Below are 24,982 nucleotides of genomic sequence, written 5' to 3'. Positions count from 1 at the left end.
GTTAATTCCATGATAACGGCCAATGAGATGCGAATTTTCGATAAATAATTCTTTATGACGACAGCGATAGGGAGGAGAAGTATAATCAGGATGCATGTCAGTCGGGCCGCGAGTTTCATCGATAAAATTCACATATTTTCTATGAATATATATCCCGATCGGTGACACTTTGAACATACCGCTGCCACTCTAATTGAAATCGCTATATTAACTGGATAGCCGCTGGTCCCGATGCAATTCGTTTGCTTTCGCGAGTATTCGACCATCGTTTATTCAACATCTCGGAATGGACGGAACGCGTAATTCTTTTAAACGAGAACTCTTTGGCCGACGAATTTTGCAAATTTCATGCAAAGTGCCATAGCAAAAAGTGACTCGCCACGCCGTCGTACCACGAGAGTCAACGAAAAGGGCCAAACGAAGCGTGTCGATTTTTCCACTCATGGTATATGCATACCGACCAGATTTTCTCAAATATCTGACTGCAAATGTAGGCGAATATGCTGTAGCGTCCCATTAAAAACATAGAAATTAACATTCAGGAATAACATTCGTAATAAACGTAAAGAAATTTAATCTAACACCAGTCTAAGATCTGAATAATATTATATTATACTTCTCATCAAATATAACAATGTTTTACAATAGAAATTAAAACTTACCATAACTACAACTCAAAACTACAATAGAAAGTAAAATAGCTATTTTGCAGAATGTTTTCTATTTTCTTTTGTTTTTTTATTTATTAAATAGGCAAAAGACTACAAGTTTTACGTGCGATAAATTGTGTCTGAGGACGAGGCAGTCTTCTTTTGGTGTGAAATAGCGTATTAATTTTACAACATTAATGCAGTTTTTGAAGAGACTATATTAAAAGTCGTACAATCTGGCGAGTATAAAAAATCGTAATCGAAATAACCATCGCTGCTGTGCTTTTGCCATCGCTCGCTCAATTGCCTCCGGAAAATAAAGCGCCCATCACGTCATAGCGTTAATATAGAAAACGACTTTCAACGCGTAGATTTTCCTCCTATGAAGGAAAAAATATTTTGTTAATGCCATGTGCAGATGTTAACTCAATCGAAGAAATGTTCAGAGCAATACGCTCAGAACACGTTGGATCGATCATTGAAATCTCTCTTCAATGATTTATCATCACAGAAAGAAATTTGACTAAAAAGACATCTCGATTTAAGACCGCGTTGAATGCCACGGCCGTCACCGGTTACCTCAGTGAGATTCATTCATTAACGATGTTTATACACCGTAACATTTATAATATTTCGAGTAAAAGTCGAGTGGCATTCAACGTGTTAATATAGAAAATATAGAAAAGTTAATATAGAAAAGTAAGAAGAAGACTGAAAATCTAGCGAGTATAAAAATCGTAATCGAAATAACCATCGCTGCTGTGCTCTTGCCATCGCTCGCTCAATTGTCTCCGGAAAATAAAGTGCCCATCACGTCATAGCGTTAATAAAGAAAACGACTTTCAAAGCGTAGATTTTCCTCCTATGAAAAAAAAAATATTTTGTTAATGCCATGTGCAGATGTTAACTCAATCGAAGAAATGTTCAGAGCAATACGCTCAGAACACGTTGGATCGATCATTGAAATCTCTCTTCAATTATTTATCATCACAGAAAGAAATTTGACTAAAAAGACATCTCGATTTAACACCGCGTTGAATGCCACGGTCGTCACCGGTGACCTCAGTGAGATTTATTCATTAACGATGATTATACACCGTAACATTTATAATATTTCGAGTAAAAGTCGAGTGGCATTCAACGTGTTAATATAGAAAAGTAAGGAGAAAACTGAAACAAACCTTATGATCTTAAACTTCCTTTACACGCACATCTTTCGTTTGTATGTCGAATACTACGGTATGCGTACTAACAGATGCAATCAAAAATCTGTAAATAGAAATTATATATAATCTCGAGTCTTAAATTTTGTATAATCGGTGCATTGAGATTAATATTTCATCGTTATATTTTATATGATTTCTTGTTTGATTTTTAAGGATACGTAATGATTTTTGTGTAAATTTACTTTTCGTTTTTCAATACGTTTTATTCATTTCCTCAGCCAGGAACTGCTATAAGCGCCTGTAAACATAAAAAGTAATGTAAATATATTACATAAAAACAATGCATCGAATTTTAACATAGAACGTAATAAATTAATACACTTTACACATAGAATCAAATAAAATCAGTAATGTGATTGTAATTAAAAATTCTTTCAGAATCTTAAAGTTCAAGAGTATATCTTGTCAGATATAAATAGCATACTTTATGTAAGTATAATTTCAGTTATCAGCCTAGATTTCAATAACGAACCCAGACAACCTTTGCTAAAGTTGGTATACGAGCATATTTTGGTTGTCAGAGGTAAAAACACCGTCTAGGCTGGACAATTTCCTCGTTAATTAATTAAGTTCCTACAGAATAATTATGTAACGGAATGATTAGATTTTCGTTAGAATTATATCGCTTGAAAATAAAGTCAGTCATATATTGGGTACATATAATTAACAAAATAAACCACTTTGTATTATAATTTCCTATTTGTTTTCTAACTTTGAAGTCTAACGATGAATCCAACTTCGCTGGCAATGATTACAAATTATTATTAATTCCTTTAAAAATATAGAGTTTCTCAATGGCTGGAATATAATTTATATATTCGATATTGAATAAATAAAGATCAATATGTTGAAATATATGAAACGTCTGCGTTTTAAATATCCGACTAACGACAAAATATGGATTAAAATTATATATACTTATATAAATATCCCACCCGAAGATTAAGACAGAATTATGCATAATAACACTTTGACAAAATCTACTCACCTCGTACCAGTAGTTTCAAGTACGCAAGCCTATCTTGTAATTGCAGACTCTCTTCTGTCAGAAATATAGATACATTGTAGACTTTACAATGTATCTCTCGTTTGATGATCGTCTGAAACGCGTGCCCTGATCTACGCTGCGAGCGTCGACATTGAGGCTCTGCTCCATTTGGAGCAGAAAAGAATTTCATTCATTCTCTGAAAAAGAATTCCTTTCGCTCGGCGATTCCACGCGTTCGAGTTTACACATTCATATTCTCTATTTCGTCACAACTTAGAAGCCGGACAAACGACGTTTTGTCGCGAGTACCAGTTGTATTTAATATTTAATAAAAACACGTAACGTCTGTGTAATAAGAGACAGTGATAATACAGTGGGGACTGTACTGTGATCGATGAGTCGCCGTTACGAATCACGTAAATCGCGTGATAAGAGAAGACAAGATCGGTTATCATTGACATCAAGTTCGAGCTCCGCTGACAAACGTAAATACGTATGTACGATTGAAGCAGCTGCAACTGCTTAAACAGCTAGTGGAGGGATCGCCGTCCATTATCGTAATCGTTCTCGCCCTTCGTCCTCGGAGACCAACACATAATCTTCGTGTTTGATCCGGCAAAAGTATAAATGCAGAGGTGAAGAAATGGTTAACAGGACAAAATAGGAGCAAGGAAAATACATACAAATATGTACTCTTCTCTATCGCTCATCGTTATACGTTGCTACATTTATGTATGTGATTCTTGCAGCCAATACACGTGCTGATCTTTGATCGTACCGGGTCTGTCAGAAGTAAGCGATCAGATCCGCATTCCTTTGCCTGGGCATTTTTCTCATCTCTGCGAATACGCTCGAAGGAACGAAATACCCAAAGTATCGGTTCAAGTAACGAGTGAGCCAGCGACAGCATATAATTGGAAATTAATAGCCAGAATTCAAGGTATCGTATCGCGTACACGCAGTATCGTCTAACGATGAGTACATGAATCTCTCTTCAGTGTTGTCAATTCCGGAAGATAATCCGTAGATGGTGTGTTGTTTAATTGTTTAGATATAGGAATAAAAAATTATTACAGCTGAAGAGTACCGCCCTCGAATGACGATAATGTAATGTTAAAGGGTCGAGCGGCCACAAAGAGTACAATGGTGTTCGGAACAGCATTAATGGGTCGAGTGACCAAAAGAATATATAGGGTGTTCAAGGCCAGCACAATGGTGCTGTACCGAAAATTGTTCACAAGGACCATAACGATGCTACACCAGAAATAGTTCGTGATAGTTAACAACGGCTAAATTAATAACCCAGCCGCCGGGTGATTAACAAGTAGTTAGGCGAGTAACAACGCAACGATGTGTTATGTCCAGCTAACAATGTTTACAAAGTAACGATTATTATAATACGAGAATACAATAATAATAAATGAACTGAAAAACGATTGGAAATTTTTCAATCGCAATTTATATAATAGTTATATCGTAGGATTAAGATCAGATAGAGAGACAAAATATGGTTAAAGAATAATGCAAGTCATTTAAAATAGATTTTATGAAAATATATTTTTCTGTTTCATATTATATCTTTAATTAAACAAAATTTTCCGAAGGAAAGGTAAATATTATAGTTGATATAAAAAGTGAATAGAAAAAATACAAAATATTTTCATAATAAAAATTTGTACTATAAACTCACATTATTAAAAGATTTATGTTGAAGATTTCCTGAAAGAAATGCGGCGATATTTAAAAATAATAGATTTTTAATAAAAACAGAATAGATAGTTCCTTTATATTACATTCACCATGATTTTTAAATTCTCTCTAAGTAAATATACTTTTCATTATACTAAATTGCCTATAACTTTATTTAAAACGTCAATATGAAAATGTCAATTTTCTGCCAAAATGAGGCAAGCAAATACGTTGCAAGTATTTTCATATGACAAAGTTTACTATCTTTTAATGATTAACATTTATCTCAAATGAATTCTCAAACGATTATAAAAAGAAAATTCATTTGAAAAGAGATACATTTTATAACGCTGTTTAAGACAAAAAAATAATACTGTTATTACTTTCTATTTTAATTATAATGTCCCTATTCTTTTAGGAAATTCACAACTCACATTTAAGTTAAAGAAATTTAATATATATACCAATGTCAAAATACTTTCGCTTAATTATCACCTATATGTAATACGATAGCGTGTAGTACGATTGCGTGTACGTATGTACGAACAGAGATAATGCACAAGGTAAAACAAACAATCTTTGATACAGACACATATATACGCCTGTACAATTTTATTTGTTCTTAAAAAGGTAAGTTACCAAATGACTTTGATATTGGTATCAGTCAATATTAAACGCACTTTTCGCTTATAAGCTAATTTCATATTTTTTTATATAATCATAAAGAACAAAACCAAAGATACGATCAGAGTATATACTTTCACTTTGGAAATCTATCGAATCAAATGAAATGACAAACTATGAATAGAATATAGTATATACTATGACAATACAGTAGCAATAAAAGTTAATATACATTATTTGTAATATTTACATATTGTTTCATGAAGTAAAATCCTATGAGATTATACATTACTATTTATATGTTAGCATGGCAAAAATTTATGAAATAACACTGTTCTACTATTGACAACTTAGGGTTCAGTTTTCCACTATATGCGATTCTCTCCTTTAGAAATCGGTATTACTCTGTACTCAAGTTCTTTCTTTACCATTAAAAATGATATGATCGAGTTGCTAATCAATGTTTTTAACAGTGTTTTGATTTCTTTTTTACAATTCAGTCAAAAAGATATCTGCCAGTCTTCGCAACTTGACAATACACGTATCAAATTGGTGACAAATTAGTATTCTTTTAAATGGATATCCTTTATATTCGCATATTTATATTCGTAGAAGAATATATCTATACTTCATCGAAAAATTTACAAAAATTCATAGAACATTGTATTAAGATTTTTTTTAAATTCGAGAAATGGGTGAAGTTAGAGCATTAAAAATGACTGTACGTTATATAAGGAGAACGATAACATTTCTACAACAGAGATTTCGACTGTTTTCTCATCATCGATAAGATATTTTAGATTTGCTTATTGAAGTAATGTTGAGAAACTATCTCGGCCCAGAGAATTTCAACCCTTTGAAACAATGTGGAGTGATTCATCCAAAGTAATGAAGAACGTAGATTCTATAATTTGAACGATCGTCCCGAAGACAACAATCTGTACTAAGCTTTTATTGCTGCTAGAATTTCCAATAAAACGGATATAGATTTTACATTTGAAGAGAAAATAATAAGAAGAAATTAAAGAAAAAATTTTGTAAAGATGTAATGCTACTATTTTTATCCGAAAACGCTATGCTATGATATAAAATGTGAGAGAGATGATCGGTCGCAAACGTTGTTGGAAAAAATGAGCGAAGACTACCAATGCGAACTATCGATTCTTCTCAATCAATTAAAGAAATAGAAGTTATTTTAATTCTGCAATTTTTAATACCGTCTCCTTTTATTAGGATAATCATTCTGACGATTACGATCATTTCCACCTTGCCAACGTCCACCAGCACTATTTCCACGACTACCACCCCTATTACCACCCATATTGGCCCTCGTATCCCTTAAATCCATTTGACTACGATCATCATTGTAAACCCCACGACTACCGCGATCCATATTATTATAAGCATTCATAAATGTCTTTGGATCCTAATCATCGTTATAGAGAAAAATGAATTTAATTATAACGTGTAGAGTAAAAGCACAATAATATTTTAAGGTCAATGCAGTCGAAAGTTATGTGCCGACAATATCACCGAAATGCCAATGATTTTCATTTAATACGGTGAATAACGATGTTTTGTAAATTTTGGATGTACCATAAATACATTTCACGGTTCAGGGCGCCCATCCATGTTTGTCAGCAGCACAGGTCATCGTCAATTTTCGTCAAATCACATAGAAAAGAAAGGGGAAAACACAATGTTAGATGTTGTTTGCAGATGAAGAATGCTTGAATGCTTGTAAACTAAAAAAATCGATTCTATTTATTATAACCTACGGATAAAAATTAGGATGTTCAGAAATTAGTCACGTACGATGTAGATAGAAATAAATGATCGCTGCTTAAACGTACCGAACTTGCAGTATAATCAAAAACTAAAAATTTTAAGCATAGAGAGAAGAATACGTCCAATAAAACCTTAACCTATCTGTGCAACTCGTATGTTGCATTATCTACATAGAATTAATAAAAATTCCCTAACATTTCTTCAAAATTTTATATATTTATTGCTTTCAAATATCCACGGTTAATTCCATAACACTGAATATTAATAAGTGTTCTACCATGATGAAATCTTCCAATGTGCGATAGATGCGTTAAAATATTTTTATTAGCATAGAATAAAACTTTTAGAGAAACCGCGTCAAGTTTGAGAAAAATAAAAAATGTGACATATTTCAATAGTTGTTTGTTATAGATAATAGGAAACATGTCACTTGTATTCGTAATTAAAGCGAGGAGGCTTTAACAGAAATTGCACTATATATTATTATATGAATGTAGATAAAAGGTTTCAAATATAACATGTGATATGTTTTTCTTATTAGATAAATTAATTTAAAATTAAGTACTTATTTTATGTCGTAAGAAAATTAAGTGAAAAATTTGATTTTAGTGTCCATTGATACACCTCTACAGGCCAATTAATTAATATTATCAGTGTGAGATATACATTTGATATTAAAATGATTTCGTTGCAGACATTAGAATCCTGTTGTATTGGAAAGCATGCTTCGTGAGAATACTCTTAAAGTCCTTTCATTTATGTTTTTTGCAAGTGTTCACTAATAATACTTTTTTACCGTGCAAGAACATAGTTCAATTTTTTTCAACAAAAAATTCCCGTATATAGATATAATAATGTTTCATAGTATCACCAAATGGAAATACACATAAATGAAATATCAAAGAAATGCTTTAAGAAAAAATATTTTGTGAAAAATATATACAGGATGTTTCCAAGATCGTAAAATTGAATACACGCGTAGTTACAAAATACTCAAACTCGATTTTCTCGAAAATGGAACTCTGTGCGAACAAATTTTAGTGGATATTTCCGACTTACTTTTACGTTAGGAATCACTTTCTTTCCAGTTGTATCACGAATTCGGAAATACTCTGTATATATATCTAAAATAATAATTTAATGGGATACATTACCACTGGCATGTTGCTTCCACCTATAATAAAGTAAAATTTACAATTAACAATAATTTTAACAAATTATGGTGTAGAAATTTTAAATGTAATAAAAATATACACATTTCATATTTCATAAACATTTTCTATTTCAAAAAGAACTAATTCAATTCAAATATATTAATAAATAAAAATGCGTCAGGCTGGAAAAACATTACAATTTATAAAAAATGACATTTTCAGACTTACCATCAGGTTGTCCAAATCCATCGCGGTCGTTACTAATGGGATCATAACTTTTCCCTACTATTCCGCTTCCTCCACCTCCTCTCATTGCTTGTCCCTTAAGTAAAAAAGGAACATAACTTTAAACATTAGTAAGAAACATGAATATTCTAACATTTCATATTCCGAAAACGTCATAATAAGCAGTACATAATATGCCTCCATTATCCCTCTATGATAATAATAATAAATGCTAATAATAAATAAAAGAAAATAAATACATTGTGAAATACATAAGAAATAAAAGTCTTATGATGTAACCAGTGCACCTATTTTTCAAATAATTTTTTAATACGGAAATGTAAAAATTTCATTTGTTATAGAAATTTTTTGCGATCTTGAAATTTGTTTTTGTTGAAAGTATGAAGTAATCACCTGCAAAAATAAATTATTTTCCTGTTGACGCCTATGCAGCTCCTCTTCTTGTCTTCTAATAGCCATTGCCATTTCTTCTTGCTGTCGCCTTCGTAACTCTTCCTCGCGTGTTCTTTGTTCTTCAGCCTGTCTTTCTTTCATTTCCCATTCTCTCTTTTGCCTCTCACGATCAGCCTCACGCATACGCAATTCTATAATTGATCAAAACGAATTTATGAGGACACATTGCTTATGTTATATGTATCAAAACAATATCTTTTAATGCTTTTAAATATCTACCTTCCCTTAAGCGTTTAGTTTCGAACTCGCATCGCTCAAACTCCATTTGAGCTTCCAATTTTTCTTCCTCGATTGCCATTTCTCTTTCTATTGCTTCTATTTTTTGTTTACGCAATTCATAAAGTTGTTTCCATCTTGTTCCATACTCATATTCAAAACTTCCTACTTCTGCAAATCTTGGACCAATTTCACGAGCTTTGAAAAATTCAGTAGTTCGAGGTAAAGTTTTATCTGGATAACCATCTATATCATCTTGTTGTTCAAATAATTCAACAATCACAGGTAACGGAGACCTATAATATAAATACCTTGTGTAAATCTTAAAGAGCTTTCTTTATCTTATCTAATATAATTATGTTTAAAATAAGATTTTGTATTCCAATCTTCAGCACACAATACAAACATCTGTTGTATCATGCTTCCTTTCGGAATTCTTTTTTCTTTCCCCCAATATGATTAATACTTAGGCACTTGTTGATAAAGAAAATACATCAAACAAGCGTGGCGTTGGGGTGACAGACTTTTCGAATTTTTACTTATATTGGAAACATACGCTGTTAGACGGTAGCATCCTTCTGTGCATTTCCTCAAAGCAAGTTGGGCTGAGTTCTTCTTGCAAAATTCTATAATTCCTTCTCCACTGGACTTCCCCTTTTTATCTACTATAACTATAGCACGTTCAATTTCACCAAAGACACTGAATGCTTTTTCAAGCAATTCATTTGAAATCCAAGGTGTAAGATTCTTAACTTTAATCGTTGAATCAAGGGGAGCAAATCGAACTTTAAGTGCACGTCCTTTAACCATTTTGCGATCTAATTCATGTTTTGCTTTCTCAGCATTTACCCTGTAATCCTATAAAGAATAACGATTCTGTTGCAGTTTAACAATATATATATATATGTATATAAATATGTATATAATATATGTATCATCATAAATATAACAGCCAAATCTTATTATCATTCTTTATCAAACGGTAATTAATTTAATCATTTTGTTTATGTAAGAATATTATAAAAGGAAAAAAAAACAAAACTTATTGAACTTACCATTTTAACAAATGAAAAGTTTTTCTCTTTATTTAGAAAAAGTTCAGATGTTTCACCATATTGTTGAAACATTTGTTGGATCTCCTCTTCTGTAACGTCATTTGTCAAGTTTCCAATATACAGACGATTACGACCACTAAATTTTTTTTCTGTAGTTTCTTGAGGTGGCAAATCATGCGTAGGTCCACTAATACTCATGATTCGCTCCATTATGCGATCCTAACCATAAAAATAAGAGCAATATTAATTATCTCTAATATATAGAAATTCTGGCAAAGAAAAGCAACATTTACTGGTAGTAAAAATAGCTCACTCATAGTAATAGAATTATTAACGTATAATATGCAAAATTTGAGATGCAACGATCTGAGAAATATTAACATAATCACTCAAGTACTTCTATACTTTATTTAAATTATATTTGCCACAGTAGAATATACAGCGCTATACGTATATAAAACTTTATTGTTTTTGAAATATAATCAATTATGTGTACTGAATCACAAAAAAAATTAACTTTGTCTTAGTCACAACACTACAATAAATTAATGTAATACAAATAGAGATTATAGTTATAAATAATAGCGTTTAATAAATTTAAAAGCCAGCAGTTTACAACAGGTCGTAGTATGTATTACGCATCATTTTATAGCAAATATGGCGATAGAAACAAAAAATTTATTCTTTAAATGTATATAAAAAGAAATATATATAATTCTTACGGGTCCATCGCTATATCTGTTTCCTCCGCTCATCCCGCCACCGCGTCCACTAGAAAAACGTGTTCCTCCTCTTCGACCACGCGGACTGCGATTATCGCCCGGAGGATTCCGTTCCCGTGGATTTTCATTACTATTTTCTGTAGAAACATTCTGAGGTTCTTGTATTACCTTAGCTATTTCAATTCCTGCCATCGCTCAGATGTTTCAAGCAATAATTATTAAGAATAAACTCCGTCGTGAAACAGTTCGACTCACTTTCGGCTTTCCGGTTAAATAAATCGTTCACTATGGCGTCTTAAAACGAAGTGGTAAGATTGGAGAACCACCAACGGCAGCCAGAGGGCAGAGGAACAATTCCCCTATGTAGTTCTATTCTCGGTGCATTATGGGTACATTTCTCTAAGAACATGATTGGTTATTTCATTAATAGGAATTAAATTTGATTGGTTAATTCAGACAGATAAAACATTTAATGGATGTATGATAGATGAGATTAACCGGAAATAATATTTTAACACTAGCTGTTGCATAGAGATATAAAGATAGAGTGCGCGAGCGAGTTGAAAAAGCGATATAGGAATAGAAAGAGAACGCTGCATTTATACGATAAATGAATATGGATTATGCTTTGCTTTGTGTTGTCGCAAATTTGTAACTCCATGCCATGGATATGAGAATATTTCTATGTTCATGATTCATGCACGCTCCCGTAGCGTTAAATTTAGAAATGTTACGTACCACGATCATATAAACAGGTCTGGACCACGGTTATATAAAATTTATGTGAACATGTCTCATCTTGTTAGAGATGAGTAAAGAAATCGCCGATGAATATAGGTGAAAGTGAGGCGAAAAATTCGCCACGTCTACTTATTTATTTGCACATTTATTTACTTATAAATTATTAATTTTTATTTCGATGCGTTTTTTGTCCATTGTTATAAATCTACATATTTTTATTTTCTACTTTTTGCGAATATCTCAAAACAGTATCAATAAGGAATAAACTCCGAACAGTATTACAAGTATAATATCAAATGGTGTGATATTATAGTATAGTATATTAGTATTATAGCTATGGTCACGCATACACACACACACACACACACATACTATTACGTAAACTATATCTATGCTTATGTATGCATAAGGTTAGAATAACTATCACAAAACTATACGATATACTATAGGGAAAGGTATACTAAGTAGATTAACACTTTGTACCAAAGAACTTCCTTGTAATAGACTTAAAGTCTGATATACAATAAAGTATTATGATTATTATTATATCTTCTGCGAATGAAAAATACATATTCCTTACAGAAAGACATTCATACAATTTCAGTTTTGTGTACAAAAGTTTATATTCTTCTTAGTATACAGTTAATAATATTAAAATTATTAATTTTTAATAGATATTTCATTTATTGCTGCATTCATTTATAACAACATTTATTATTAAGAAAATATTTTAATATTCCTATAATAATAGTTTCTTTACATAAACTTTTTTGTTTATATTTCCTAATATGTTACTGTATTAGAGTTTATTATTAAATTCATAATTTTTTATTATTCTTAATTTAAAAATACGTAGCATTTCGTTTTGAAGCTTTTATTAACTTATCTTTTATTTTATTATTTATTAACTATCTAGTAATTTTTTAAATATTCAAAATAAGCCGCAACTTCTTACGCATGCGCAGAGCGAGACCTTCCCTCCATGTTGATCTTTTTCAACTCATCTAGCTCAATATAAAATATGACCCCGGTCCGTGGTTTCCTATGTTTTCAGTTTTCAATATGTATACGTGTGAGTGTCTAGAGCTCATATTTATTTAGTATTTATTTATTTAGTATTTAGAGTCCCGAAAATTATTGACTTACCACGAAAATGGTTACCACCAACAAACAATTATAGCTCAAATTTGAATATTAGTTAAACAATTTTTTGTCATCATGTTTAAATATGTAGCTAGGTTTTCCCCGTTAAAGCAAAAGCCTACCAAGAACATATTCGTCCGCAAATTTATCATTGGCTGCATTAATTACACAAAATCGAGGCTCATGCTTTAACCACAAATTTTATGATGTTGTTCGTCATACGCAACTGTAATCGGAGTACGTACAGTTCCAGGCTCTTAAACTACAGAGATCAATGACGTTTTAACAACAGGATTTTGACGTTCAAAATCATCTTAGCACCGGTATGAAAAGAGAAACCTCAGCTTCGGCCCGAAAACGGGCACTTAAAGCTACTCCTTGGAACGAACATTATCATTTACGTTCCCATTGTATATAGCCAAGTGTACGCTGTAAATTGAATGTAACAATTGCAACTGTAGATAAAGATGGTTTCAGGTACATGTTCATACCTCCTACATTATCGACCCTAATTTAGCTCGTTGATTATTTCGGAGAAGCGCGCCAGCAGTTGCATGTAAGTAGGACAAGTCAGCTGTTGATCAGGCGCGGCAATTATAAGGCGCTATTGTTACTACTAGAGTTTAAAACTTTCATTTTTTCCTATGCCTGCTTATTGCTTTCTTTCAGAGTTACTAACATTTGACTGCCTACCTGAAAGCTATGAAAATTTTGATATTAATAGAAAGAATTCGATGGAGTACATTACTAGGGAACATCTAGGTATGTCAGAAATTCCATTCTACTTTGTTTCTAAAATACTATAAATATATCACTTTCTGGACTATTCTTTCTTCAGTACCTTATAAAGTACCTTTTATTTCATAATCAAAAACAGTGTATCACCAAGAAATATGTAACTAAATATGGTCACGATAGAACGTAACATTTTTACGAGATTATAGAACGGGAAGATAGATAGATCAAAATTAGATCGATCCTATCTTGCAGACATAAAGCTGCAGCCATGCCAAGAGACAAACGGACAGAAGTAAGAAACGAGCAACAAATACAGACCGGTTCTATCAAGTGGTCACGATCGTTAGTGACAAAAATATCGATATCACATCAAACTGAAAGTTTCAACAATACGTGTGTGCATGTATACACGACGAGATAAAACTAACGATCGATCGGTCAATTACGAGATAACGGGGGCTGATAGCACGCGATGTGCGACACGCAAATTCTTCGCCGTAACTCATCGTACGCGTCTACTACTCCTTTCGCAGCAACGTAAGATGAACGACGATCGAAAATTTTGTCGAAAAACTAACGAAAGGGAACGAAAAGACAAGTTGCGTTGATAGGAAGAATTGATTGGGTCATCCCCGCGGCAACCAATGGCCAAACACAAATGAAATGGAGAGAAAGTCTGTCTATGGGTTTCGAGACTACCCTCAGTTGCTTGACCGATTTCCGCACGCGATATTCTCATCTCGAGACGCATCACGTACACGATCGAAACCAACCCGATTATCGGTCAGTTACTTATCATAAGGAAATTAACTGCAATTTTAACGCTGTATTTTTTTCTTATACCCAATAATCATTTCGAATAACTTTCGAAAAAATTGGGGAATAATGTAAAAGAGGAAAGACGAATCATGGAGGTTTTGTAACAGACGGCCTTGAAAACTGATTATTATTAGAGTTAGTTTTTGTGTATTCTGATTCTGAAATGAGGTTCGTGGTATTTACGATCGCCATGTGTGGATTCCTCGGATTTTGCGGTGAATCTGCGGTTTACGCGCAGAGAAACGTCGTGGGCAATCGAGGATCTACAAAGGCAAGAGCTGTTAATCTTTGTGAGTAATTAAATTTTCAATCTCTCAATTTTCAATCTCTCAATTTTCAATCTCTCAATTTTCAAATCTCTCAATTTTTTAAGTTAGCTGTTCAGATCCGTTAAATTCCGGCGATTTTAACTTTAACCTTTTCTTTACACCGTCTTTCTCCCTAGATCTTATTAACGATGAAGCCAACAAAGTAGCAAACAGTAGCATAAATGCTGCGTTAGAGACAATCAAAGAAAAATACCCGAATTATTTGGGCGAGGTTTGGAGCATTCAAGTGAATGAATCTGACGTCAACGATACTCTCGATCGTATCTGCAAACCTTGGGATTCGGCTGTAAGAAAAGGAGGAACCAGAGTTCCAGATTTAGTGATAGACACGACGACAGCCGGTTTAGGGGCCAAGATATCTAACTCATTCACAGCTGCTTTGGGAATCCCCACGTTATCCGCTCAATACGGTCAAGAAGGAGATCTTTTATACTGGAGGAACTTAAACACAGACCAGGAATCCTATTTGATTCAAGTGATGCCTCCGACAGATTTAATACCAGAAGCAATCAGACAATTGTGTATTCAGTTAAACATAACAAACGCTGCGATTCTGTACGATCACAATTTCGTTATGGATCATAAATATAAAAGTCTGCTGTTGAACGTGCCAACAAGACACGTGATCAACGAAGCTTCTCAGCAAGTAATAGAAATGAAAACACAGTTACCTCGCTTACGAGATTTGGATATAGTGAACTATTTCATTCTTGGTGACGAGCATACCATCGATATAGCTCTGGAAGCGGCAGAAGCTTTAAACTTTACTGGCAAAAAGTACGGTTGGTTTTTATTGACTCCGGAACTTAACGTTTGGCCGAGATGCGAGTGTAGAAATATGAACATCCTCTTCATGAGGCCAGAATTTAACAAGAAAAGCCCAATAGATTCGTCTTTGTCAAAACCGGTTATTTCTTCCGCATTTTATTATGATTTAATACAATTAGGCGTCCGGGCAATGAAATCAGCCTTGGATGACGGAGAATGGCCAGTAGAACCTAAGCATATCACATGTGACGAATATGATAAAACTAATACCCCAGAGAGGAAGTTGAACTTTTTTAATAAGTTAAAGGAAACTTATAGAAACATGACACCAACTTATGCTGGAATTAAATGGGGATCGAAGAATGGAGAACATCAGGCCAAGTTCGAAATGTCCATTCTTTTAGTGGACATAAAAGATGGGATTATTTCAAACACTATCGATAGCGGATCTTGGAACGCGAGCATCTCCTCACCATTGCAGGTAAGCTTGTGTATACGGAATATCGATTTCTTTTCTCAATATCTTCCTTTCTTCGCGTTTACTCTTCTTCCTTGTTATTTCAAGCATTCATATTTAACTTCAATTTCTCTACGAGTTTCAAGTATCAAAATGTACATTCGTTCAACATCCAGAAGACAGCGTAGAAAGTTCATCACGCGTGAAATTAATCAGACGAACCGATAAAGTGTGCGCGTGATATTTCTAAGCAAGATTAGGTCAGTCTATTGATCAGCAAGAAAAAATTATGGTGTGTTTGAGTCACGCGATGATAGGAATCTGTTCGATAATCGAATGTCACGGCTCTAGTGTAATATCGTGCAGAATTAATCACTACCGATTACATTACGATTAAATGAAATGGATCGAATTAAACAGAAATGAAAGCTTCGTTAAATTTCTTCGAATTAAGAGTGCTAAAATATCCTTACAATTAAATTTTTGTATTTCAAGTTGACGAATTATAAAGTGGAAATTTAATTTCTTAGTCGTGACCTCCATTCGGCTAGCCATCGCGATAGTCATGCCCCTGACATATAATCGTTATATTTATTTATCGTTGTTGCTGATAACGGCGCACGCTAATGGAAATAGTTCATGCAACTATATTTGTTTATCCAATATGTAACGCGAAACCCTTCAACTACGTAATTGCAACTTGACACTCGCGAGTCATGCACCGAGTAGGTACTTATCCATTCGTTTCGAGATATCATCCTTACTTATGCTAATAAAAATACAATTGCGGTCTTATTCATCGAAGTCTTGTTATCAGAGAAAACAAGATATCTTTACAGAACCATCCCAGTTCTGCAAAATAATCCGGCCTCTTAATAATTCAATGTTTACGTTTATCTCTCTAATCGACCCAATTCGAATTTAATTGCATTTTCTCTAAAGATAACGAACAACGACGTGATGAATACCACAGCGGTGAAGAGCTACCGTGTAGTCACCATAATTCATCCACCATTTGTAATGTACAACGAAGAAAACGGCACGTATTACGGTTTCTGCATCGACTTGCTGGACGAGATTAAAGACACGGTAGGCTTTCAATACGAAATACGTGAAACGGAGGACAGACGATATGGAAGTTTAAATCCGAATGGGAGTTGGAACGGAATGATGAAAGAGCTGATCGACAAACGAGCCGATATCGCTCTAGGATCGGTGTGGGTCACAGCGGAAAGGGAAAGGGTAGTCGATTTCACGGTGCCTTACTACGATCTGGTCGGTCTGTCCATCATGATGTTGAAAACGAAAACAACCAGCTCGTTATTCAAATTCCTCACGGTATTGGAGAACGAGGTCTGGTTCTGTATCCTAGCCGCTTACCTCTTTACCAGCGTCTTGTTGTGGATCTTCGACCGTTGGTCTCCGTACAGCTATCAGAACAATCGAGAAAAGTACAAGAACGACGACGAAAAGAGAGAATTCAATTTAAGAGAGTGTTTCTGGTTTTGTATGACTTCCTTGACACCGCAGGGTGGCGGAGAGGCTCCGAAAAATCTTTCTGGACGGCTGGTCGCTGCTACTTGGTGGTTATTCGGATTTATAATCATTGCGTCGTACACGGCGAATTTAGCTGCGTTTCTGACAGTGTCCAGGCTAGAAATTCCAATCGAAACGTTGGAGGATCTCAGTAAACAGTATAAGATTCAATATGCGCCGGTGATAAATTCTTCGGCTTATATTTACTTCAAGAGAATGGCTGCCATTGAATGGAAATTCTACGAGTAAGTAATCGAAGAGATCAGGATTACTTTCAAGGTTGTAAGTTGAGTACTTTGAAGATCAAGGGACATGTACATTTTAGCATCTGGAAGGAAATGAGTCTTAATGATAGTTTGTCAGATGTAGAGAGGGCAAACTTGGCAGTGTGGGATTACCCTGTCAGTGACAAATACACGAAAATGTTGCAAGCCATGGAAGAGGCTGGATTTCCAGCTTCCACCGAAGAAGCGCTACGACGAGTTCGGCGTCTTGATTCGAATAACGAGTTTGCTTATATAGAAGATTCAACGACCATTAAGTATCTTACTATGACGAACTGTGACCTGATCCAAGTAGGCGAAGATTTCTCGAGGAAGCCTTACGCGATCGCCGTTCAACAGGGATCGCCGTTGAAGGATCAGTTTAACAATGCGTATGTATCTTTTGTCTAACTTAAATAACAAATTAATTACCGAGTAATTTAATGTCGTTGCCTAATTTCCTTTTGATGTAGAATTTTGATACTACTAAACAAGAGGAAATTGGAGAAATTAAAGGACACATGGTGGAAGAAGAACCCTGAGAGAAAAGACTGCGACGCAGAAAACAGTCAAAGTGACGGTATAAGCATCCAAAATATAGGAGGAGTATTCGTTGTTATATTTCTAGGTATTATTTTTGCTTGTTTCACTTTGGCCTTTGAATACTGGTACTATCGACACCGTACGAAGATCACCAAGATTAATCTAAACAGCACAACCAAAGGGAAAGTCACACAAGTAAAACCACTTAGATTCGACTTACAGCCGGCGCCTACGCACGGTTTTCAGAATAGCCAACTCAGACCAAGATTTTAAACGTGTCTGTGATAAAAAAAAAAAAAAAGATATTCATGAATCGATCATCGTGTATTACAGATATATCACCTGAATGTTAATATTCACCGTTGGTTAATGTTCGATAAAAACATAAATAGACGATAGACAAAAATACCTAAAAAATTAACAATTTTTTTATTACAGAAAAAAGTCTGGACCAGAATTATAAATGACATAGAGCTTCAGCGTTTGCAATGCCTTTATTTGGTTACTCCCTTTGCGTACATTACTTCGCGCAGAGAATACATATTCGGATATTCTTTCGTTTCTTTTCCCTTATATTCCGTTCACTTTCTTCGCATCACAATTCACGTACATTGCTTGTTATTTTAACTAACCTTCCTCGCGACGTCTTCTTAACATATCACCATTTTTTTCTTCTTCTTCTTCTTCTTTTTTTTCTTTTTTTCTTTTTTTTTTTTAATAACGTTTCACTCACCCTTTTCCTTTCGCTCTAAAAGGCATTCGTTTTTTTTTTTTTTTTTCTAATAACGTTGCTCTCACGTTTTCGTCCGCTTATCCGCTTTTTCGCCGAGGTAGGCGTAGTATTTTGTTTTCAAGTTATACGGTTCTTTTTTTTTTTTTTATATACATATATATTTTTTGTTTTTCCTCACATGTACGCTTTCAATAATATTTTCCGATATTCTCTCTGAGGGAGCATTGGAAAAGCATTGGATACTCTGGATTTCTTTAAAACGTGGGATCTGGTGGATGATGGAATTGGGGGACAGGGTATTAATCATCTAGGATGTTAAATTATAATTAGGGGGATATAATTAAGATAATCCATTAATAGTTACGAAAAAAAAACAACAAGAAAATAGAATAGTACTTCGATGGTTCTCGGTTTAATATCGTGCGGCACTTTTTTTTATCCTTTTTATTTATACTTATAAGTACTCCGTCCTCGAATATTACTCTTTTGGCTTGCTCTTCTCTTTCTTTATTCTTTTCTTTAAATTAATTCCATTCTTTTTTTTGGCATTTTTTTTTTTCTTAGTTACATTTTATTTTCATTTTTTTCTCTCTTTCCTGCAATGCATCAAATGCAAACACACAGTGAACGCCTGCACATCAGATGAGAAACAAAAAAAGGAAAACTGCACGCTACAATTTCTAGAAAAATCAGCGCACTAATTATATATATATATCTTTTTTTTTTCGTTTTCGTTTCTTTCTCCTCGAAAAAATTCACATAAAATTATCAACAAGCTACAAACGAAATCTCATTGACTACTTCTCCATACTTCTCTCCTTTTTCATCGCATGCGCTCTCATCGTTAAACGCTGCGTAAACATATACACCTTTTTTTTTCTTTCTCTATTTCGTTCCGTTTCTCTTTCTGCTTTTTGTTTATCAAAGGATTAATAATAATTATCTAAATGAACGTTTAATATTCCTCTCGTCTCGCTTTGCTCGCGTTGCGCCATTATTTATTTATTTCTTTTAACTCTTTGTTCAACGACAACGGGGGATACACTTTTTTTTCATTTAACGCCACCATCTTGGATACATGCATAACAAATTCCACATGCCAAGAGGCCCCCCAATGTCATATTTTTACTTTTTCTCTTTTCTTTGTTAACAATTTGCGTCTTCGTCTTGAGAAAAAAAGTATAGCTACACCTCAAACTCTCCAGTCACAAAGCATTTGTAGCAGCTCATATCTATCCAGTTCATAAGGTCAACGGACGCAAAGTCGTCAGAGGCTGGCATCCGAAACTGCTACTGTGCCTTCTATCGGAAAAAACATATTAAATATGTAACGTTAATTGTAACTGCAGTAAATTCGACTAAGTACTCGGACCATATACATTCTACGTTACGCCAAATCGCGCGCTTCAAATAAAAACCCGATCGATGTAGTAACGCATCGAGACCAATCTCTCAAGAAGTGTTTGCTCAATTAAACGTTCCTCTATTTCGTAACATGTACTACATATCACGTGATTGATTACGCGTATATAAGTACATATACATATACACGTACATACACATCTTCCAATTTCAGGTTACATAACAACAAATATAACAAAAAAAAAATATTTCAACGTTCGTAGCTCGAGTAACATAATACGTAACGTATAACAGTTTTCAATTTGACTGTTCAGCCAATAATCTTTGGTTTTATTGTATATCTGTACACATCGTACACATTCGAACAAATGAGAGAGGTCTTATTAGTTTGTGTATATTTTGATATACTAGTACGGAATAACGGGTACATAACGTTTTTTCGTTCGTATTTTCCAACACGATGACGGTTGACGAATAGTACAATGGAGCGTAATAAAACAAAACGGAAAAAAAAAAGAAAAAAACCAAAGCCTTCGGTACGTAGTACGATTTCCTTTTTATGTACACTTTATTACCTTTTCCTATCATTGTGCAGAGGTACATTAGATCGTACCCAATCCAACTGACCCAATGTATAGCAATCTTTCTCGATTTTCTCTTCTTCGCGAATAATAGTATCTTCCATTCCGATCGGAGTATAATGAAAATGATCCTGTTCGGAGAGAATTCTGCGTTTGACCGGAGATCGAATGGGCTCGGTTTGAACGCACTTGTCACATTGACGCACCCTGAATTTCAACGTTAAATTCGAAGATACTGGAGGAAGCGGTGAGTCATTCTCTCGATACTCCATGTAAGGACTCTCTCCACCAGGAAGATATAACAAGTTTCCTGACTCAGATCTGCGATACGCGACCCGCTCTAAAGTATTATTCACAGGAAATGTTGTCCCATCGGCCCACTGACCATCATCCTTTATTGGACGAAAGTGTGTCCGCGCGGAAGTGAGCAAATCCTCGTCCGGTTCTGGAAGGCTGTTTACCTTCAGATTTGAACGAGTTTCTTTGCGTGTTCCAATGGGAGTTTTACGCGGTGCGACTGGAAAGAAGCAGCTACCTGTCTGAGGACTGTGGCCCAAGGTAGTTAAATTACTACCTAGCCCTTTCCAGCACCATGATCCATCCATAGCTGAGTCAGACCAGTTAACATTGCTCTCTGGAATGGTATATATCAAATATTTATTTACCATTGATTTAGATGACAAAGTTAGCAACTAACTTTTGCACGTATATGAAACAAAAAATGAGAATAAAACATACATTGCAGTACGACACAGATATTCTACGTCTAACTTGATGTACTCTGTTATTTACTTACATGTCACAACGATCTCCTATCCGTTAGATATACTTAAGTCAGTATTACTATGTCGTGATACTGGTAAATTATATATACCTAAGATACTCACTTAATTTATTCTTGTTACTACATTCATCCGCATAATCTTCAATGCTGATTAAATCGATGTCCCATGGAATGAGCGGCGAGTCGTCAACGATAGATTCCTGGTACGGCGTGTCAGTAGCATAGCCATTGTCTGAGGTGGATACAGTAAAGATTGTCTCGGTAGTGTCTGTCGGCCAAAGGGGTCCTGAAGGAATAGAAAGCGTAGGTGCTGCCCAAATCGAAGCCGTGTCCTGTGCATTGCCTGGTCCTGAATCCCAAAGTGCTTCCAAGCTCTCGTCAAATTTTGCTTGTAACTGTGCCAATCGAAGTTTATCTAATTCCAATTCTAGCTCTTTTTCCCTCTCACGTTCCATTGATTTAGCAAATCCAAAACTTTGCTTTTCTTCTGCTCTGCGTGAATCGATACTCTATAACGAGTAGATCAAATAGTCAATGATTCTTCTTGATAATATATTACGATACTTGACCTAATCTTGGATACTTACAATGGACATTTTAGTTTTCTTATTGCGAGATTTACTAGCGTTCTTATTGTTATTGTAGTTGACTCCGTTGATTTTGTTATTATTGTTATTGTTATTATTTCCAAAATTCCTATCTTTCCTCTGAGAAAATTTCTTCAAGGTCGTAGGTTGCAAAGCAGGAAATGCCGCGTAATATCTGAGAGCTCTGTCGCGAGGTGTAAGCGACTCTAAATTTGTTTTGTTTTCACCATCAGATTTCTTGAAATCTTCTTCCTTTTCATCTGAACCACTTCCTTCTAGGTCTCGAAGTTTCATACATAATTCGTCGACCAGCGTTTCCACCCCACACTTCTATAGAATAAAATATATTGTTGATACGTGTAAAAAGATGTTTAAAGTATGAAATGATAATAACAATTACAATTACGTACATTATCAGCAGCACTTGTTAAACATTGCACAACAGCACGTCTTTGTTCTGTGTCTCCTCGCGTGGGCAGTTTTGCTTTAGGTCGGGCCCGAATGCGACGTCCTCCGTTTCTACCTGTACCAACTGCTTCTTCTGGAGGGCTTAGGGCCGAGTCGGGGCAGCGCAGTAGGCTGAGTACAAATCGCGAGTACGCAACGGGGTCGATTCCCAGTGCGTCCAAGCGTGCCTCGAGCCACTGGCGCAACTCCTCCTCGGCCCTGGTACCAAACACTTCACCTCCTCCAGGGGACGTCGCTATCCCAACCAGGTGCAGTGCTGGATTCCTCATTTCCTTTTAATAAAGCTCCTCCTAGACCCAGGAACTTCCACAGACTTCACTACCTCCAGGGTGATCATCTTCTCTCCTTGAAAAGCAAATCAATTTTAACAGTTGTATACTAAATGTTGGTATAATGAAGATTAATGAAAAAGCTAGTAACAAATCAAATTACCTATTTACAATAGAGTTACAGTATTATATTATTGTCCTTTAATGTTTCAATTTTACTGAATCCACCACCTTGACATTTACTAGATTAATAAATGTTCTTTTGTTTCTTGTTACTTGTAATTTTTCTCTTTTAGTTTCGTTGCCCACAATCAATGGTGGTACTTCCTGAGATTTCAGTTACGTGGATATTAAAAATTATTTAGTTCTTGTGCACAGGTGGTGGATATCTTGTGGAAATGAGGCTGGCAGGTCTTAGCGAAGGATAACAAATATAGTCTCCTCCCCATTTTGACACTGAAATTTTATAATTCCCAAATTATCACTTTAGACATTCTGAATGCAAATAATATTTCATGCAAATAAAGAAATACATGTTATTTCTTTTTCATTATTCTCATTTATTTATACGATAGAAAATATAATTCTTCATTTTACAATACATGTATCAAAAACTCCATGTTATACATATATAGCAAACTTAAATTTATAAAAGACTTCATAACTGAACTATAAAATATTGTTATCACGTTTCTTACATAAGCTACACTAACGGGTAATTGTGCAAAACTTTCACTTTCATATAATCTAAATAAGTATTAGTGCCGATACATTAATAGCTCATATATCATCCTATAAACATATAAAGTAATACAAAAATAAAACAATGTTCGTTGAAACAAAGTTCCGTCAATAATAAATCTCACTTTCACTAACTTAGACTAATTTGGCTAACTTAGTCTCTTGTAATAACGAGCATTATCAAATGATACATATTACAAAAAAATAAAAAATAAAATGAGTCATAGATATTTAAAAAACACAATAGAACAGAAATTGGTGACTGAGGTTGGTTTCCATATAAAATATCAAAGTATGGCTGAAAGATTTATTCTCTTTATTTCATAGATATAATATAATACAAAATATATTAAATGTCTAAAGCAAACTGATTTCTTAACCATAAGTAGGAACAATATTTACTCCAGAATAGACACAAAACATTTAATATGAAATTTTGTTTATTTTACTATAACACAAAGTCAAACATATATTTCTACTCTAAATTTTTAAATGTCACGTTTCGTAACACGTTCATTTAAATTTTAGAGTATTGGAAAATTTTTATGTAAAATACAGTTAGTAATCTAAGACGCAGTTAGAATCGTACGTTCATGTATTAGAGACTATTAAATCACGTTGCACGGATCGTGGAGCTAAAATACATGTTCCACATCGTGGTCAGGAGATGAGCTATCATAGTGTGTACGCAAATAAAAACAAGCTACAGAATCTACCAGGACGAATCGACACTTTTATCAATGTTGTCAAAAACATTTATCATTGGGTTACGCGGGTACAGGAATTCGAGCATGATAGGATAAAATTTTCGAGTTTTCCACGTATTATCAACCAGCCTCGTCCACTTGATAGGTGTCTCTCGTACTGATGCACGAAAACAAACCGTAAATTCGTGTGCATAATGCTGCAGCTTGACTGTCTACGAATTGTTGGCAAAGGTATTTGTTCGAGCAATGCGAATAACCTTGCAGATTGCGCTATGCATTTTGTCTGAGTCATAGTTCTCTCGTCAAGAGAATGAGCAACTGCATGACGTTACAAAATAACAACAAACCTGCCTTCATACACAACGCACTGTCAACTCGTGACAAGCATGGTAGCTAGTTCGATCATGATCAACAAAAATTTGGAAATTTTGACGTACCTGCATGCCTCGAGAGATGATTTTCACCCCGGCCTCTTCTACACACCCCACTCAGAGAAAAACATGGCGGCTACTAAAAGCTTCACTGCCCCTCCCCCTTCCTGGTGCTAGCAATTGCACAGTTCTTGCACAAGATTCCGTGGTCTGTTCAGAAATGAATCTTCT

The 24,982-nt window shown here is 34.5% G+C and overlaps 3 protein-coding genes across 16 annotated transcripts; 1 reads left to right on the top strand and 2 right to left on the bottom strand.

Annotated features, from left to right (window-relative positions):
- Positions 1–848: 848 nt before the first annotated feature.
- On the bottom strand, positions 849–11,163 carry LOC132910626 (hrp65 protein-like). 12 transcript variants are annotated; one of them, XR_009658812.1, is made up of 11 exons: positions 10,812–11,160; positions 10,090–10,308; positions 9,591–9,892; positions 9,038–9,330; positions 8,759–8,949; positions 8,348–8,441; positions 8,120–8,139; positions 2,865–3,703; positions 2,059–2,114; positions 1,832–1,919; positions 1,356–1,512 (listed from the first exon to the last, which is right to left on the bottom strand). XR_009658812.1 is itself a non-coding variant. In XM_060966422.1 (8 exons), exons 1-8 carry the CDS (start codon positions 11,001–11,003, stop codon positions 6,388–6,390), a joined length of 1,527 nt encoding a protein of 508 aa, XP_060822405.1. In that variant the 5' UTR covers positions 11,004–11,163; the 3' UTR covers positions 4,403–6,387. The 12 variants fall into 12 exon arrangements, 1 of the variants encoding a protein (XP_060822405.1); XR_009658802.1 differs by lacking the exon at positions 2,865–3,703 and adding an exon at positions 849–1,030 and having other exon boundaries at positions 1,402–1,512; positions 1,832–2,114; XR_009658808.1 differs by lacking the exons at positions 1,356–1,512; positions 2,865–3,703 and adding an exon at positions 849–1,030.
- Positions 11,164–13,952: 2,789 nt separating this feature from the next.
- LOC132910603 (ionotropic receptor 25a) lies at positions 13,953–18,837 on the top strand. Its single transcript, XM_060966395.1, has 5 exons — positions 13,953–14,542; positions 14,698–15,830; positions 16,749–17,587; positions 17,668–17,997; positions 18,079–18,837. Exons 1-5 carry the CDS (start codon positions 14,416–14,418, stop codon positions 18,419–18,421), a joined length of 2,772 nt encoding a protein of 923 aa, XP_060822378.1. The 5' UTR covers positions 13,953–14,415; the 3' UTR covers positions 18,422–18,837.
- LOC132910604 (uncharacterized) lies at positions 18,624–24,933 on the bottom strand. Of its 3 annotated transcripts, none has more exons than XM_060966396.1 (7): positions 24,818–24,933; positions 23,096–23,388; positions 22,606–23,008; positions 22,196–22,525; positions 21,712–22,117; positions 20,819–21,458; positions 18,624–20,183 (listed from the first exon to the last, which is right to left on the bottom strand). In XM_060966396.1, exons 3-7 carry the CDS (start codon positions 22,930–22,932, stop codon positions 20,123–20,125), a joined length of 1,764 nt encoding a protein of 587 aa, XP_060822379.1. In that variant the 5' UTR covers positions 22,933–23,008; positions 23,096–23,388; positions 24,818–24,933; the 3' UTR covers positions 18,624–20,122. The 3 variants fall into 3 exon arrangements, with proteins under 3 accessions (XP_060822379.1, XP_060822381.1, XP_060822380.1); XM_060966398.1 differs by having other exon boundaries at positions 22,196–22,522; XM_060966397.1 differs by lacking the exon at positions 23,096–23,388.
- Between the last annotated feature and the right edge of the window lie 49 nt (positions 24,934–24,982).

This window comes from Bombus pascuorum, chromosome 9 (genome assembly GCF_905332965.1).
Source record: "Bombus pascuorum chromosome 9, iyBomPasc1.1, whole genome shotgun sequence".
NCBI classification, from domain to species: domain Eukaryota; kingdom Metazoa; phylum Arthropoda; class Insecta; order Hymenoptera; family Apidae; genus Bombus; species Bombus pascuorum.
Note: the sequence above shows the minus strand (reverse complement) of the source record. Positions and strands in the feature narration are given on the sequence as shown.

Bases quoted from the DNA above. Each gene is read 5' to 3' on its own strand.
- LOC132910626 (XM_060966422.1), bottom strand. From the start codon at position 11,003: ATGGCAGGAATTGAAATAGCTAAGGTAATACAAGAACCTCAGAATGTT. The intron at 10,309-10,811 runs GTAAGAATTATA...TTTTATGGTTAG, and splicing joins ACAGATATAGCGATGGACCC to GATCGCATAATGGAGCGAAT. The intron at 8,950-9,037 runs GTAGATATTTAA...GATCAATTATAG, and splicing joins AACTAAACGCTTAAGGGAAG to AATTGCGTATGCGTGAGGCT.
- LOC132910603 (XM_060966395.1), top strand. From the start codon at position 14,416: ATGAGGTTCGTGGTATTTACGATCGCCATGTGTGGATTCCTCGGATTT. The intron at 17,588-17,667 runs GTAAGTAATCGA...TGTACATTTTAG, and splicing joins ATTGAATGGAAATTCTACGA to CATCTGGAAGGAAATGAGTC. The intron at 17,998-18,078 runs GTATGTATCTTT...CTTTTGATGTAG, and splicing joins AAGGATCAGTTTAACAATGC to AATTTTGATACTACTAAACA.
- LOC132910604 (XM_060966396.1), bottom strand. From the start codon at position 22,932: ATGAGGAATCCAGCACTGCACCTGGTTGGGATAGCGACGTCCCCTGGA. The intron at 21,459-21,711 runs GTGAGTATCTTA...ATACCATTCCAG, and splicing joins TAGTAACAAGAATAAATTAA to AGAGCAATGTTAACTGGTCT. The intron at 20,184-20,818 runs GTAATAAAGTGT...TTTTTCCGATAG, and splicing joins CTGCACAATGATAGGAAAAG to AAGGCACAGTAGCAGTTTCG.